Source organism: Ylistrum balloti, unplaced genomic scaffold (genome assembly GCF_031769215.1).
Source record: "Ylistrum balloti isolate Yb309-2 unplaced genomic scaffold, AGI_CSIRO_Ybal_v1 Utg369766, whole genome shotgun sequence".
Classification (NCBI taxonomy): domain Eukaryota; kingdom Metazoa; phylum Mollusca; class Bivalvia; order Pectinida; family Pectinidae; genus Ylistrum; species Ylistrum balloti.
In genome coordinates, this window is record NW_026781962.1 from 473,770 (window position 1) to 488,238 (window position 14,469).

General features: G+C 34.7%; 1 protein-coding gene across 1 annotated transcript in view; it reads right to left on the reverse strand.

The window, feature by feature from the left end:
* Positions 1 to 545: 545 nt before the first annotated feature.
* The window catches only part of LOC132543820 (single-minded homolog 1-like), a 90,702-nt gene continuing 76,778 nt past the window's right edge, over positions 546 to 14,469 (reverse strand). The window contains exons 6-11 of the mRNA XM_060207338.1: positions 12,947 to 13,020; positions 12,231 to 12,418; positions 7,463 to 7,569; positions 7,053 to 7,194; positions 2,505 to 3,665; positions 546 to 756 (exon numbers count right to left, since the gene is read on the reverse strand). Coding sequence (XP_060063321.1) covers positions 546 to 756; positions 2,505 to 3,665; positions 7,053 to 7,194; positions 7,463 to 7,569; positions 12,231 to 12,418; positions 12,947 to 13,020 — 1,883 coding nt within the window. The remainder of the gene's footprint in view (positions 757 to 2,504; positions 3,666 to 7,052; positions 7,195 to 7,462; positions 7,570 to 12,230; positions 12,419 to 12,946; positions 13,021 to 14,469) is intronic.

Consider the following 14,469-nt stretch of genomic DNA (forward strand, 5'->3'; position numbering starts at 1 on the left):
ACCGATGTTATATTTCGATATATACGACATTCGTCTCTTGCTCTGCAGTCATACCACATGTACACAATGCATGTCCACAAAAGTGTCATTGTATACAAAGATAAACAAATGAAAAAAAAAATCTTTCTGGCAACAGGAAAATGCTATACACAAAACTAGCTTTAGCTTTCGCAAAGCATACCACCTTTTCTATAACAGTTACACAATTTTAAAAATTTATCAAAAAAGATCAGTGAAAAACTATGTCTGCAATTTTTTTCTGTTTTTGAAATATGTACATGTTATATAAACTTTCATCTGTCTAGCAGTCATTTAAGAGAAGGAGAAAAGAAAAAGAGTCTTGAAGACAATCATGAAATGAAATTTATCTAAAATTCTAGATTTTTTACACAAGGTATTCCTGCCATGAAGTGTGGCTATCCATTTTTTCCCAGGTTTGATTGATGAGTTGACATTCGAGTGATTTTGCTTATGTAGTGTCTGAAGTACAGAGTCACAGACAAAAATATCACAATAACAGGTAGTGACGCAAGCAACCATTGTCGTCACTGAATCGTCACTTTGGGCACGTGTGACATGTTCTCTGTGATGATGCCACGCTGGGATTTTTGGTGGCAAGAGTACATATCATTGTGGCTCATGGCCCAGTCCTTGCTGTCTCCATACGAATTGTGTGATGCTGGAAACTGATGTAGCCATGCTGATTTCACAACAGGGACTGGAATACCTCCCACTAGGGGCTGTTTATCACAGGCTCTGAAACAGGAAAATATACTTGAACTTTTGTACAGATGTCAAATGGTAAATCATTGTTTGAATCATGTTATTCTGCCACCATTTGTCATGTAACATTTCATCATATCGCCAACTTTTGTCAGTAAAACCTTGTTATACTGTTACCATTATTTAGTAAAACCTTGTAATACTGTCACCGTTATACAATAAAACCTTGTTATATTGTCCCCATCGTACAGTAAAAGTTGGTTATACTGTCACCATTGTACAATAAAACCTTGTTATATTGTCACCATCGTACAATAAAACCTTGTTATACTGTCACCATTGTACAGTAAAACCTTGTTATACTGTCACCATTATACAGTAAAACCTTGTTATACTGTCACCATTATACAGCAAAAAATTCTTGTTATACTGTCACCATGGTACAGTAAAACCTTGTTATACTGTCACCATTATACAGTAAAACCTTGTTATACTGTCACCATTATACAGTAAAACTTTGTTATACTGTCAACATTTTACAGTAAAACATTGTTATACTGTCACCATTATACAGTAAAACCTTGTTATACTGTCACCATTATACAGTAAAACCTTGCTATACTGTCACCATTATACAGTAAAACCTTGCTATACTGTCACCATTATACAGTAAAACCTTGCTACACTGTCACCATTATACAGTAAAACCTTGCTATACTGCCACCATTATACAGTAAAACCTTGCTATACTGTCACCATTATACAGTAAAACCTTGCTATACTGCCACCATTATACAGTAAAACCTTGCTATACTGCCACCATTATACAGTAAAACCTTGCTATACTGTCACCATTATACAGTAAAACCTTGCTATACTGCCACCATTATACAATAAAATCTGATAATGAAAACAATTACTTTTTGTTCAGCAAGGCTGTTGTATTATAAAGAGACTTAACAATGCCATGAGGCAGACATGTAAATTGGAAAGAAAAACAGTATGATTTGTAATTAGATCTGTTGGTGATTAGTGAGGCGTAAAATATGGAACAAAAGGCTTTCTATTAAGGTTTTGTTGTTTGTCTAGTCATAGTTTATGAGAATAGTTTTAAAAACCCATACAAATGAATTAATGTTGAAGGTGAATCTATTAATAGCTTCTGAAATAATGGTGCTATATGATATTTTGGAAATGAACCATATTTTCTTGAAGAAAGGAATCTGAAGTTTACACTGGAAATCAGTTATAGAAAGATTCCGATAATTAAAAAGAAACTTGTTGGTTGCTGCCATCTCTAAATAAATTATTCTAAAATATACAAAAGCAGGTTCGAGGCTGAAGCACTTGCTAGAAATTCTTTTGCTGTTGCCAAAAAAAAAGACATGAATGACAATGATCCTATGAATAATTGGTGATTTTACCCAATGGTTACCTTGACCTTTGAACCCTGAAACACAAACTTAACCCAGCTATTCACAAAGATGACCTAATCAAAAGTTGACCTAATTCCTTCAAAATTAGTCATTATAAAGGTGCCACATATTTCACTGATTTCCCATAAATAGTAACAGTGACCTACATATCAACCTTTGACCCTTGTTGAATGGTGTTTTAGTAGAATTCCTTATGTGACGATAACAACAGTGATTATGTTGATGCAGCATGAAATATGGCAGATATCAGGATTTATACGTAAATCCCATAAAGTGTCAATTTCCTTGAAAAACATGCCCTTAAGTGAACGACAACTGAAACAAAAGTTTTCCAAGAGAACTCACCTGTTTGGAGTCTTGTTGGCTATGTGAGTCTGTATCACAGACGCGGGGGTTGCTCCTGATATTGGACTGCTAGAAGCCCCTCCTCCACCCATACCATTCTGTTTGGGACTACCACTATTGTCCGATCGTGGGGTGGAGTTGGGACTTGATTTAGAACACTGTGCCCATGTGCCAGACACCCTGGTCACAGGCATATTACTGTAATTGTTCACAGGTGGGCTTCCCATTTGCTCAGAACTACTACAACGGGAAGGATGAAGAGTTCGTGGACTAGCTGCGTTTTTTATTACAGAACTGTGATGCAAGGGCATTGATGGGTTAAGTCCCTGACTACCCTGGAGGACATCCGATGGAGAACATATCACCTTTGTTTCCTTGGATAACATGTTCTGACCATGGAGGTCAGGTTTGAACAGCGAAGAGGTCAAGCAAGGTGAATGTCCAACCATACTTTCCCCATTCACAAGTGAGGTACCGTTGTACATAGAGGAGGCTCGCAAATCCACAGGTTCTAAAGAGCCATTCAACAGATTAGGGAGTCGTTCATTTCCATAGTCATATGTATATTTCCTAAAATCGTTGTCTAGACGGGATAATTCCTCACCATAATGCACTTTTTTGGCATAACTTTCGAATCCATATTTCGACATATCATAACTATATTTTGTTGAGGTGCCCATTAAATCGGGATAACTGTTGCCGTGGTAACTTAGAGTGTGCTGATACTGCCGATGATGTGGTTCCAGATAGAAACCATTTGTATAGCCATGTTTATCCGCGTCAAGGCGGTAACTGTCCGTGCTCGGATAAACGGCCCCGGGGAACCCGGAGTACCCATGTGACCTATACAGGTCTGACTCAAGGCCGAAGTTATTCGGAGGATAGGAGTAAAGTAACTCTGGCTTGTATTCACCTCCTTCATAGCCATTATACTGTGGATAACTTGTGAGTCCATTTTCTCGACACATTTTTCGTTTCCTGCCGGGCGTCTGAACATATTCACGCACCTGGTTCTTTTGTTTACTTTTCTTCCCATTTTTTATCTTTATCAAGTCATCACTAGGAAAATCAAATCCTGAGCATATGTCCAAATCCAGGAGTGGGTAAGGTAGCTTGAATTCATTGCCTCGTTTGTGGAACAGATCCTGTCCTTCGTCATCTCTGTAAAAGAACATAATGAAAATTAATTATTTGAAAAGCCGCACTGACATTGGAACATATGTAGCTTTTATAGATATAGGCACAGTATGATATTACACAGTTGTTAACTGCATATTTAGAACAAAACTGATGAACCAGATTAGGAGCCAACCAAATTATTACAATATGTATTGGAATGAAGCATTCAAGGAATAACTTCAAAATGACACTTAGAAATATGTGTCAAAACAAAGGGTGCATGACACTAACTTGATCTAGGTAAATAATCTTAAGTTTACACACAGTTGAGAAACTTCACCCTTTTCATTCACAGCAGGTATTCTCACACAGAAAGACATCCCTACTCCTCTCCCCATTTAATTCAGTCGAGTTTGGTATCCCTCATCCCGTTCCATTCAGATTCCTCGCACAGAAAGATACCCTCTACCGGTGCTCCTCCCCGCCATCATTCAGGCCAGTGTGGTTTCCTCACACAGTTGAGCCCCCCCCCCTCCACTTTCAGGCCAGCAATAGGTATCCTCACAAAGTAGACCCTCCCCACTACGATCATTCAGGCCAATGTTGTTTTCTCACACAGTTGAGCCCCCCCCCCACTCCCACACACACTCCTTCCCCTCTTCCAGTCAGATCAGCTTAGTTCCTCACACAGAAATACTGTTTAAATCATTCATTTTGAGTCGACAAGAGTAAAAGAGTAATTTATTGACAACACTTCATATTGCAATATTTTGTTTTTTTGTAAAATAAATGAAGATTTCAGTTCCGAATTTGTAAATCTTTTCACGTATTCTCATAATTCTTTACAATATAAAAATGTTAAATGAATTCAAAAGGAAAGGAAAAGAATACTTCTCACCTACCCTTAAATAAAAAAGACTAGAAAAATATATACTGCAGGTAGTTGACTGCTTGTAGATGGCAGAGACCTGCAGGCCATTGGTGACGATCAATAGAGCAGCCATTTTTATTAGTCATATGTACCTGTTTATTCTCTCTGGGACCATCGAGATGATAACTCCGCTCACACATTCATTACATATCATTTCATATCGAAGCATCTTCCATTTTAATTAAACCGATTTTATCAGAGTCTAACGACTTTGATTATATTATGAATTTCAAGTGGCAGGAAACCGATATTAATGATGAATAATTGATGAATTCTTCGTATTTTTTGATTACCTTTGATTAAGAAAAGACACCTGCAGTATTCTCATCACTTGATTGAGGTTACACTTGAGTGTATTGGATGTGTTATCTACATCAACATTTCCTTTTACTTCCTCATATGATAAATGTATTGAAAATTTTCCAATATTACTAATCAACATCAAATAAAACCGTTTTTTATCAACGAGGATAAAAAACTTTTTGTTGGAGAATTAACAATATGAAATTACTAACATAGGTGTAGATGTATTTTGTCAGTCCTTATACAACAATGTGTCACTATATTTGAAAACAGAAATGTTTCACTGCAAATCTTCCTGCAAATCTGATGAGTATAGTCAATTTTATTTTTTCGATTTGATATTTATGACGAAATGTATTTTTCTGGGTGCCTACTGTGAACCAACTAATTTAAGTGATTGTCATATTTTAGTGTTTTTTTTTGTGCTGAAAGCATCATGCTATGATTTGATTTTGATAACTGCCATTTCTGTATACTCTTTATACAAATGTGTTGTAATTATTGTGGATGGGCAAATTAATCATCATGTTCATTTGTAACAAAAATGAGCATTAAGTCAAATCATTATTTTGAACATCTTTTTTCTTTAAAGGTTTAAGTTTTTTTTATACAAAAGTTATCAATTTTATGCTTTCAAGAGTAATTGCCTGTTGACAATATTCCAAGGGAGACAATCAGTCTCGCATGCCTGATACAGGAAGTAACCGATCCAAGAACATTTGACACTTCCTCTTCATTAAACTGACGTACAGAATCTGTCCATTAGGCTAAAGATAAGTTTGCTCCGTTTCAACACAAAACGGTATGTCAAAACATGGACGAACAATTTTAATAGACGCATCACATTGTCATAAACGAGAGTCAGTTATCGTCATTGAAGATAGCTCTTAAAGAACTTCTCTCCAAAGAGGGTCATTTGTGCAGACTTTACTTTCTTTCTATGTCCAAGAAACGAAGGACAATAAAAGTAAATCAAAGGACAACATGGACAAAAGATGGTTGATATTAAGTGTTTACTATGTGTTAGTGCCATCTTGTGTTATTCGGCCTAATGAAGCATATAACAGGATTACACTGCTCGACCTGTTGCTAGGCGGGACAGATTGAACAATCAGCATTGTTAGCTCTCATTACCGTACCTTGACATCTGCTAACTTAAAGCGGTCACTGATTCTAAATCAAATATTTGCATCTACATTCTTTATTTTTTCTTATCACTTTGCATCCAATTATATATATAAAGATATGAAAGTAAATTTATAGCAAAAATCTTACTCAACATATGACAAACTTTCATAAAACATTTTCTTAAATGGTAATAACATCAAGCTGACAAGGAATTTAAGATTTAATATTGAAAGAGCGGCCTTTTCTATGGACCTTGTTCTCCAGGGAGAAAGCATTTCTAGTTACCAATAGTGAACTATTACACAATTAATTCTGCATGGGTTGAGCCATTTCTTGTGCTTTTCTGGGAACAGCCATTTTACTCCCCTTATGTAACGGAGAGGAGCACAAGCATGACAGAATACATCAGATTAAATGAATATTGCCCAATTTATCAATCAACATTATCTATGCATGGAGACACGATCTCAAGATCATAGAAATAAAAAGTCCTGTTTCCATTCTTATCAACAAAATTATTTGTATATAAGAGTTTTAAGAAGAATTCATTTTCTAAATCTGTCTTCAAAATTGCAAGTTTTCCTTTTTGTTTTAAATTTTTTTTAAAATTGTTTTGATTTAAAAAAAATTTTTCTTCGTTAGAATCAGACTATGAATTGGATTCATGATGATACACTGCCTTGTTAAAGAGACAGACCAAGGAGAGAACCACTGCCCTATGAAAAGGAGGAACAAAGGAAAAAAATTACTCCCTATGAAAGAGAGGGACAAAGGAAAATACATTGCCTTGTGGAAGAGACAGATAAAGGACATTCTTACACTGCCCTGTGAAAGGGGCTGACCAAGGACAACACACTCACTGCCCAGTGAAAGAGACAGACCAAGAACAGTACACATCTCTGTGAAAGCGACCAAGGACACTACAATATACTCTTTAAAGGGATGGACCTTGGACAATACACTGTCCTTATATCCCCTGAAAGGGATAGATCAAGGATACCACACTGTTTACATTAGAAGGGGAGATAACTCTGATCTGGGAGCAGTACGAATGGCATTATACTCACGTGAGTTGACGGTGAGTACAGATGATGAAGTCTGGCTTGCTGTTTTTGTAGATGACCTTGCAGCTTGACTGAAGCCACAACCAGCGGAAGTCTTTTGTGAGCCAGCGATAGGCAATGAGACCAGAACTCCCAGTCTTTATTACTGAGGAAATAAACAAAGTTACTATGTTTTTAATTTTGTAAAGAACCATTTGATATTCTTCAAATAATTCTTATTTTACATGGCTTTCTTTTGTATAATTTAGACAATTTACATTCTTTGCTATAATGTGTTGTAAAAAAAAAAGATGCAATCATGATGACACTTGGCTCAATAATTCTTTGAGACAAAGCTAAAAACTGAAAAAAAGGAGTTGAAAAATTTCTAACAATGAAAACAAAAGCACACAATAAGTACTGTCAGTACTTACACTCTTGATGAGCTGCAGCAAAATAGGAAAGATCATCAGGGTGGATCAAGTCGTAGCCAGACTTTGTGGCCAGTTCTCGATCAGAAAAACTAAACATCATCTTCCCTCTGTAAACAAACAGAAATAGTTTTGATTATATTACCATAACTTTCTATATTATTATGGGAATATTGGCATTCGTCATCCTAAAAAAATTTGTACTAGATTTATGAGACTATGCAGAGACAAGATAGCAGCTTTGAAAGAAGGGAGACAATCAAAGGGAGACAATCAATGGGAGACAATCAATGTCATACATTTGTTGCCTTGATATCTGACCATTAGGAACAATTTTTATCTTAATTACTGATTAAATTTCAGTAGGATGTAAAAATACAAATTCATATTAGTTTATTTATTCTTTTTTTTCTGATGAAAATATTTATTCTTTTTTCTAACTGATAAAAATATTGATTGATTGTTTTTATGAGACATATTGTTAAGATCTTTTGCAGCAAAAAATCTCAATCTACATATAAAATTTCAGAATTACACCTAATGATCAAACACATACTCCCTTCGAGATTTTTTCACAAATCATATTCAATATTTCAAAAAACGTTGTAATCATAGATTAATGAGAAATAAGTACACTGAGGTTTCTGTATTTACGTAACTTCAAAGTGGCATTAATTCAGAAAACACTGTGAAAATCTTGCAGTCAATTTTTTTCCCCTCATAGCTTCAAAGGTCCAGGTGTTAATAGGAAACTGTGGACTAGTAGATGTAACGACAAACCTTTACAGGTAAGCCCGGTACAGGCAGACAATATGCATCTGTCATGTTATTCATCCAACTGTTAGACAACAATGGCACATCGACAGCCATTGTTATTTCCTAATTGTATGTGAAAAAACTGTCTGGAGAATTCTGTACACAGACAGTAATTAAAACCATATACCTGACTTATATCTCTAGAAAAGTTCAGTCCCTGAGTCAGAGAAAATAAACATCATTGACTTAAAACAACCTCAGGAAAATTTGTCCTATCCATCTTTCAGATGAAAAAGAATTAAAATGATTTGATAGATAAAATATTTAAAAAGAGAATATCAGTGCAGAAACCTTAAAAGTGAAATAAAAATAACAAAGTAATGAATAATATTTAGAAGAAATTTTGCTTTCCTCACATGATGATTTACCTGTTGTTTAAAGATTTTTGACGAAGCTCACAATGCCTATAGGCACAGCCCATGTCGTATAATAGAACTATCCAGTGTTAATAATGGCGATTTAAATGACTCGATTTGACATTTACAGATTTCAGACTTAGATCTTATCCATGACTTGCTAATCTTAATCCAGGTCATTCTTGACAAATTTTTTTCTTGACAAAAAAAAAATGTGTCAAAAAAGTTCTGGTTCGACAGCTTGTCCACAGTGATATATCGAAAAGAACTTGGATGGTCCTCCAGAGTAAACATATACAATTATAGAATTTCTCTTGAGGAAGAATACAGTATGTTTACAATAAACAGGATACATACATGATGTCAATATAATTACATCTGTATGTATTTTACTTACATCTGTATGTATTTTACTTACATCTGTATGTATTTTAATTACATCTGTATGTGTTTTAACTACATCTGTATGTATTTACAAATACTGTATATAATTAATTGACATTTTTCAGTGTTTTGAAATTTAAGAACATGATCTTAATTTGACTCAAATTCATTGGTTTTTACATTATTTTATTAAGCATATTTTGCTTAAATATTTGTCACTCTACAGTTAAGCTAGTATCATCTAACTTTCTGAAAATCTTTTTATTAGAGAATGTGTCGAAATACATCGATTTTAGTTAGTGATGTTTACTTCTAAAATAATCAAATTTACCTGAGTCAGATCAGAAAGTGCATCACAAATGTTTTGGGTTCAATAAAAGAAGACGTATCAGTTGCCTATCAAGGTATTGTGAGTATGTCATTCTTAAATTTTGAAAGTTCACGACACGTAATTATGAAACTGAAACAAAATAATTATTTCATTTGAATTTTTTTTTACTTCTATTACAGGAGAAATAAAACTGTCTGTAAAGTATTGGACAGTATTTTTTTGAATACAGAAATGTGATATTTTTGAAATTTTTAATAGAATATTGGATTTTGTACAACCATCATTTTATCATTATCTTAATCACATATCCATTGTGGTAATTTTAGGATGAGAAAAATAGATAAAAATTTGAATGAAATATTTTTTTATCGTATAGACTTCCTGTAGATCTAATTATGGGCTTGTTCGCTTAACTTGCTCATGTCAAGATGTTGGGAGACAGTGAAATTCTGTGAGCTTCATTACACTGAAGTGGGCGTGTGTATATCACCACTTAAAATACAAATCTAGTGTCTGCTAGGCTAGTGGCAAATGGGTGTTATGACCCAACACTCAGACTAACAAAGGAATATACAGCCAAGTAATATTAATGGTAGATCCAGTGATGATGGCATGGCGTGAGAGAGGCCAATCGTACACCCAACTTACGTATGATATACCCTATCATGCTTGTGATTCTAACAAGGAACTCAGGGCGGCCATCTACACCAAAATAATGAAGATGAAAAAAAAAAGAGAAAGATTTATGATTTAATGAAACAGGACACCGCTGGATTACTTTTTGCCCAACATACATACGATCTTGCTGGTTCACCTGTGTGGGAAAGTAATTTGTCAACATAAAATGAAAAATGTGTACTTTGTTCGAATGGTTTGTGAGGAGTTGTAGTCGGGCCTGTTTTGTCGTTACGGTGGCTAACTCCCTACCCAGGTGGTGTCTACATAAACTACCAAGTGGCAGGCTGTGATGACAACTTCATTACAGGATATCCCCTCTAAATGCTTGCCGTTTCCACTTTTTCCTCTGATTTCACGCAAACAAAACACGACTTTACCACAAGTAAATCGTGAGGTGTGACCCACAACTGTTAAAAGTCCAATGTCATGTACACGCGAAAGGAAAAAAAAATTGAAAAATACTAAACTGATCAGCGATAGGTTCTTCGATCTCCGATACAATTTTGTATTTAGGAAACACATGTGTTTGCAAAGATTAAGTCTGTGATACGTTTATACAGCCCGCAGTTTGTCAAGTGTTGGTCGGTGATTATGAATAAAAAAATGTCGCTGGTTGAATAAGATCTGGCGGACGGGTCTAACATCAGGCCTAACATCGCTATAACCTCCTAAATCAGCCTTAACAAAAGACTTATGGTGCGTACAACAAGTGTTACATAACACCATTTGTACTGTAAAAATTTGAAAGTAAAATATCACACTTTCACAGGCGTTTCCTTGTTATCATTCAAGATAAGGTTATTTAATCACAGAAGTAGGCCGGCTCTATAACTGCCACCAATAATACATTTCATTGTACACATGGAAATTGTTGTAATTCTCCGATAATAATGATAATTATTCAATGTATATTGTGATTAAAGTAAATTTTGCTATGAATCTTTTTTTTTAAATTCCTATTTCTTTTTCTTTTGAAAAGGAGTTAAATTATGTACTCTTTTATAAAATTGTTCTCATTCCCATTTATTTCAAATAAAATCATAATTTCAATTTTGAAAATTTTCTTTATTAAATTATATGTATATATATAGACAAATTATCTGAACATTTTCATTTCATAACAAAAATGAATCTCATTAAGCTACCAATACAGTGAAATGTGAAGAAACAGATATTGAAGGGCAAGAAAGGTTATAGGTCAAGAGGGTCAAAAGAAAGGTCACCTCCACTCCCCCTCAATAACATCCGACCCCAATGATAAACCATACATTTAACTACTTTCCGGGTGTAATTTACAATTCTTAAAATATTTTTCTACCTAACTGGACAAAATTTGAGATGCAGGTTTTTTGTCAAGTCATTCTGCGTGAAATCCACACGGATTTTGTATAAGTTAATGATATCAGAGATATGGGATGTAAATGAAAGGTTATATTAACACAGCTACAAGATAAAAAAACATAGAATATTTTATGGAAACTGATGAATTTCCCATAATTGAATTACCAAACACATAGTTCTCATGTCTCAAGCTTTGTTTGCAACGGAAATAATTATTACCTGAATTTTTTTTTTTTTTTAATTTTTTAAATTGTTCCAATGAATATTGAGAGAAAAAAGGTTTGCAAGACCTCTAGTACAGCTCTTGTGCAAATATTAGCACTTAACATCAATCTTACTTCAGCCTGTTTATGTTTAGTATGGAGTCTATTGTCATTGCAACATCTGAAAGTGAAATATTTGTTTTTCAATATACCCCAAAAGACCAACAAAGATGTTCTTATTCAAAACATGGGGTGGGCTTATTGTGGGGCACTGAAATAGTATATTTGTTTGTATAACTCTACTTGCAGTTATTAAAGGGTTGACAATGGCTTTTAATCAGTCGAATATGAAATGAAAATGTCTTGTGAATGAAAAACACTAATTCAACATAATTTTTTGATGATAACCTGATGACAGCTAGAAATCAGTTACATTTGAAATACCAGCAAATACTGTGACATGTTCTGTAATAAGCCCACCTCTTGACAAGCTCAGCATTTATATACTGGTTTGACTTGCTCACTGTGGGACAGATACAGCAATACACTTAATTTTTACAGATTGAAAGCAAGCGTGACCTATATTTCATAAAGTTTTAGGGAAATGTCTGTAATTTTGTTACCATCAGATTGATAATGAAACCAAAAGTTTTCTAGCTTACCTGTTGTCCATAGACATTGGTGAGAAATCCATTTTGTGTTTTGATTTGAAGGTGAGTTCTCTTGAGGGCAGGTCCAGGAGAGAGAGTGGACCGAATGGGCAGCATGTTGCGAAAAGAGCCAACTGCGTCTCGTCTGTCCGCACATTTTGCCCATGCAGCACACGAATCCAACCGTTTATCTCCAATGTCTAAAAAGAGATTACATATACATTGTACCATTACTTCTCACTAGAAACAGAATCTTAGCTTTAAAACTTTTTCATTAAAACCTTAAAACTGAAGTCAAACGGAATGTATTTACCAACAACCACAACTGTTTCTAGGAACTACTCTGATTTCCATCCCGAGTAAATGTCTTTGAAATAAGATTTCTGATACAAAAAAAATTGACTAAATTTAAAGAAATCAGGAATTATAGACAGTTAAATAATTCAACTGGCACAGAACTATGAAAATTAAAGTTACAGAATACCCTATCTCAAACTAAGTACACATAATATAACAATGTAATATAGGTAATATAATATAATATGATATAAAATAAAAAGTCATTTTACTAGCAGCCACTTAGTTATGGTAATATAAAAAGAAGAGCAATGTTGAGGTAAATTTTTAAAACAAGAAAGATAAAAGGAAGTACAAAGAGAAATGGCACAAAGCCTGTCGGCACAGGTTCAAGTCTGATGTACAGAAAAAAAAAGAACAAGAAAACTTACAATGAAACCCGAAGTGTTGTCTAGTAGACACCTAAACCGGACGGTAAATGACCGATGCATGTGGTGGTAGTTTTCTGAAATTAAAAATTCAGTTATTACATAAACAAAGAATTGACTTAAAACAAAGTGTGGAATATTCACAGTAACAATGAATGGCCATGTGTTTGATTCCAGAAATACAGCAATTTTTCAACCAGATCTATCATTTCAAAACCACGGCACATTAAAAAGTGATTTAATTTCCTAAAAGCTGTACATAGTAGGAAAGTTCTGATATGAAAAATGTATGTAATTCTGTTCCAAATACATTTGGATCTAAAAATCTAACATTTCAGATCATCAGTATTGTAAATTCAATGGAGTGAGATGCTCTGAGAAACGAAAATTTTATCTATGCAAGAAAGAAACATTTGTGAAAGAGCTACATTTAAAGGCACTTAAATACCATATATAGCCGGGATAGCTTTATATAACAGAAACCGCTGACAGGATGAACCAATCATTTGAATTTTAATCAATAGCAGAACTTCAAATTTCAAGTGTCAAATGAGTCTGTTATGGCAGAAAGAGCAATTTCTTCTTTACTCTATCTCAAACCATTCATTGGAGTGTTTTTTTTCCCTTCATCCTCAAACGCATTTTAGTCCATCTCCCTCAATTACCTTGACAATCCTCCCATTCCGACATCAGAATGCCAACATTATCAAACATATTGAATTCAAACCCAAAATCTTGGAGTCAGCTAGACTATCCGATTTGGTGTTTTTATTGTTTTTCTTCGTACAAAGATTAATACGGATCTTGTCTACAAACATCGTGTAATTGCCCAGGAGAAACAGCGCACAACTCTGAAATTAAAGACCTGAAGAGACCGCAAGACACAATAAGAAGGATCTGGAGAAAATTTGACTTGCGTCTTTGACTACAATCAATACGAATACCAAGATTTTGCCCGCCACATTAGAGTCATTTCAATTTGTGTCTCCATTGGAGATTGCACAGAGTAGTTATACCTGTCAAGCCATAATCAGTTGCCAGAAAGCCACAGCTAAAAACCCTGTTGCGACACACAATTTCCTTCCCCAGTCGGCAGCAGAGACGAGCACAATGTTGACAAGGACAATGTTTCTCTGACTCCAGTGCCGATTCTCTCTTTACGATGGTGGTTACTGTCCCATTAGCTTGACACAGGATTTCCTAACTAAAGCACTTTTCAGAGAAGGAGTATAAAGGCCTTTTTCAGTCGGTGACGACATCAAACTGTCTCTAAATTAGAATCTTGTGGTACTAGTAGCCATGACAACTGCACAGTAAAATGCATTATACCAGACACTCACACAACAACTTAAAGAAAATGTCACACTTCTAACAGACACAAAGGTAAGGATATGGTATGTAGGAGACAGAAATGTGGAAATCCAGATTTTGCTTCGATGAGTTGATGGCCTTGACAGCCAATAAATTCAAACGGAATATTCTATTTCAGTGTTATGTTTAGGTGAATTGTCATTCCTACAGGTAAA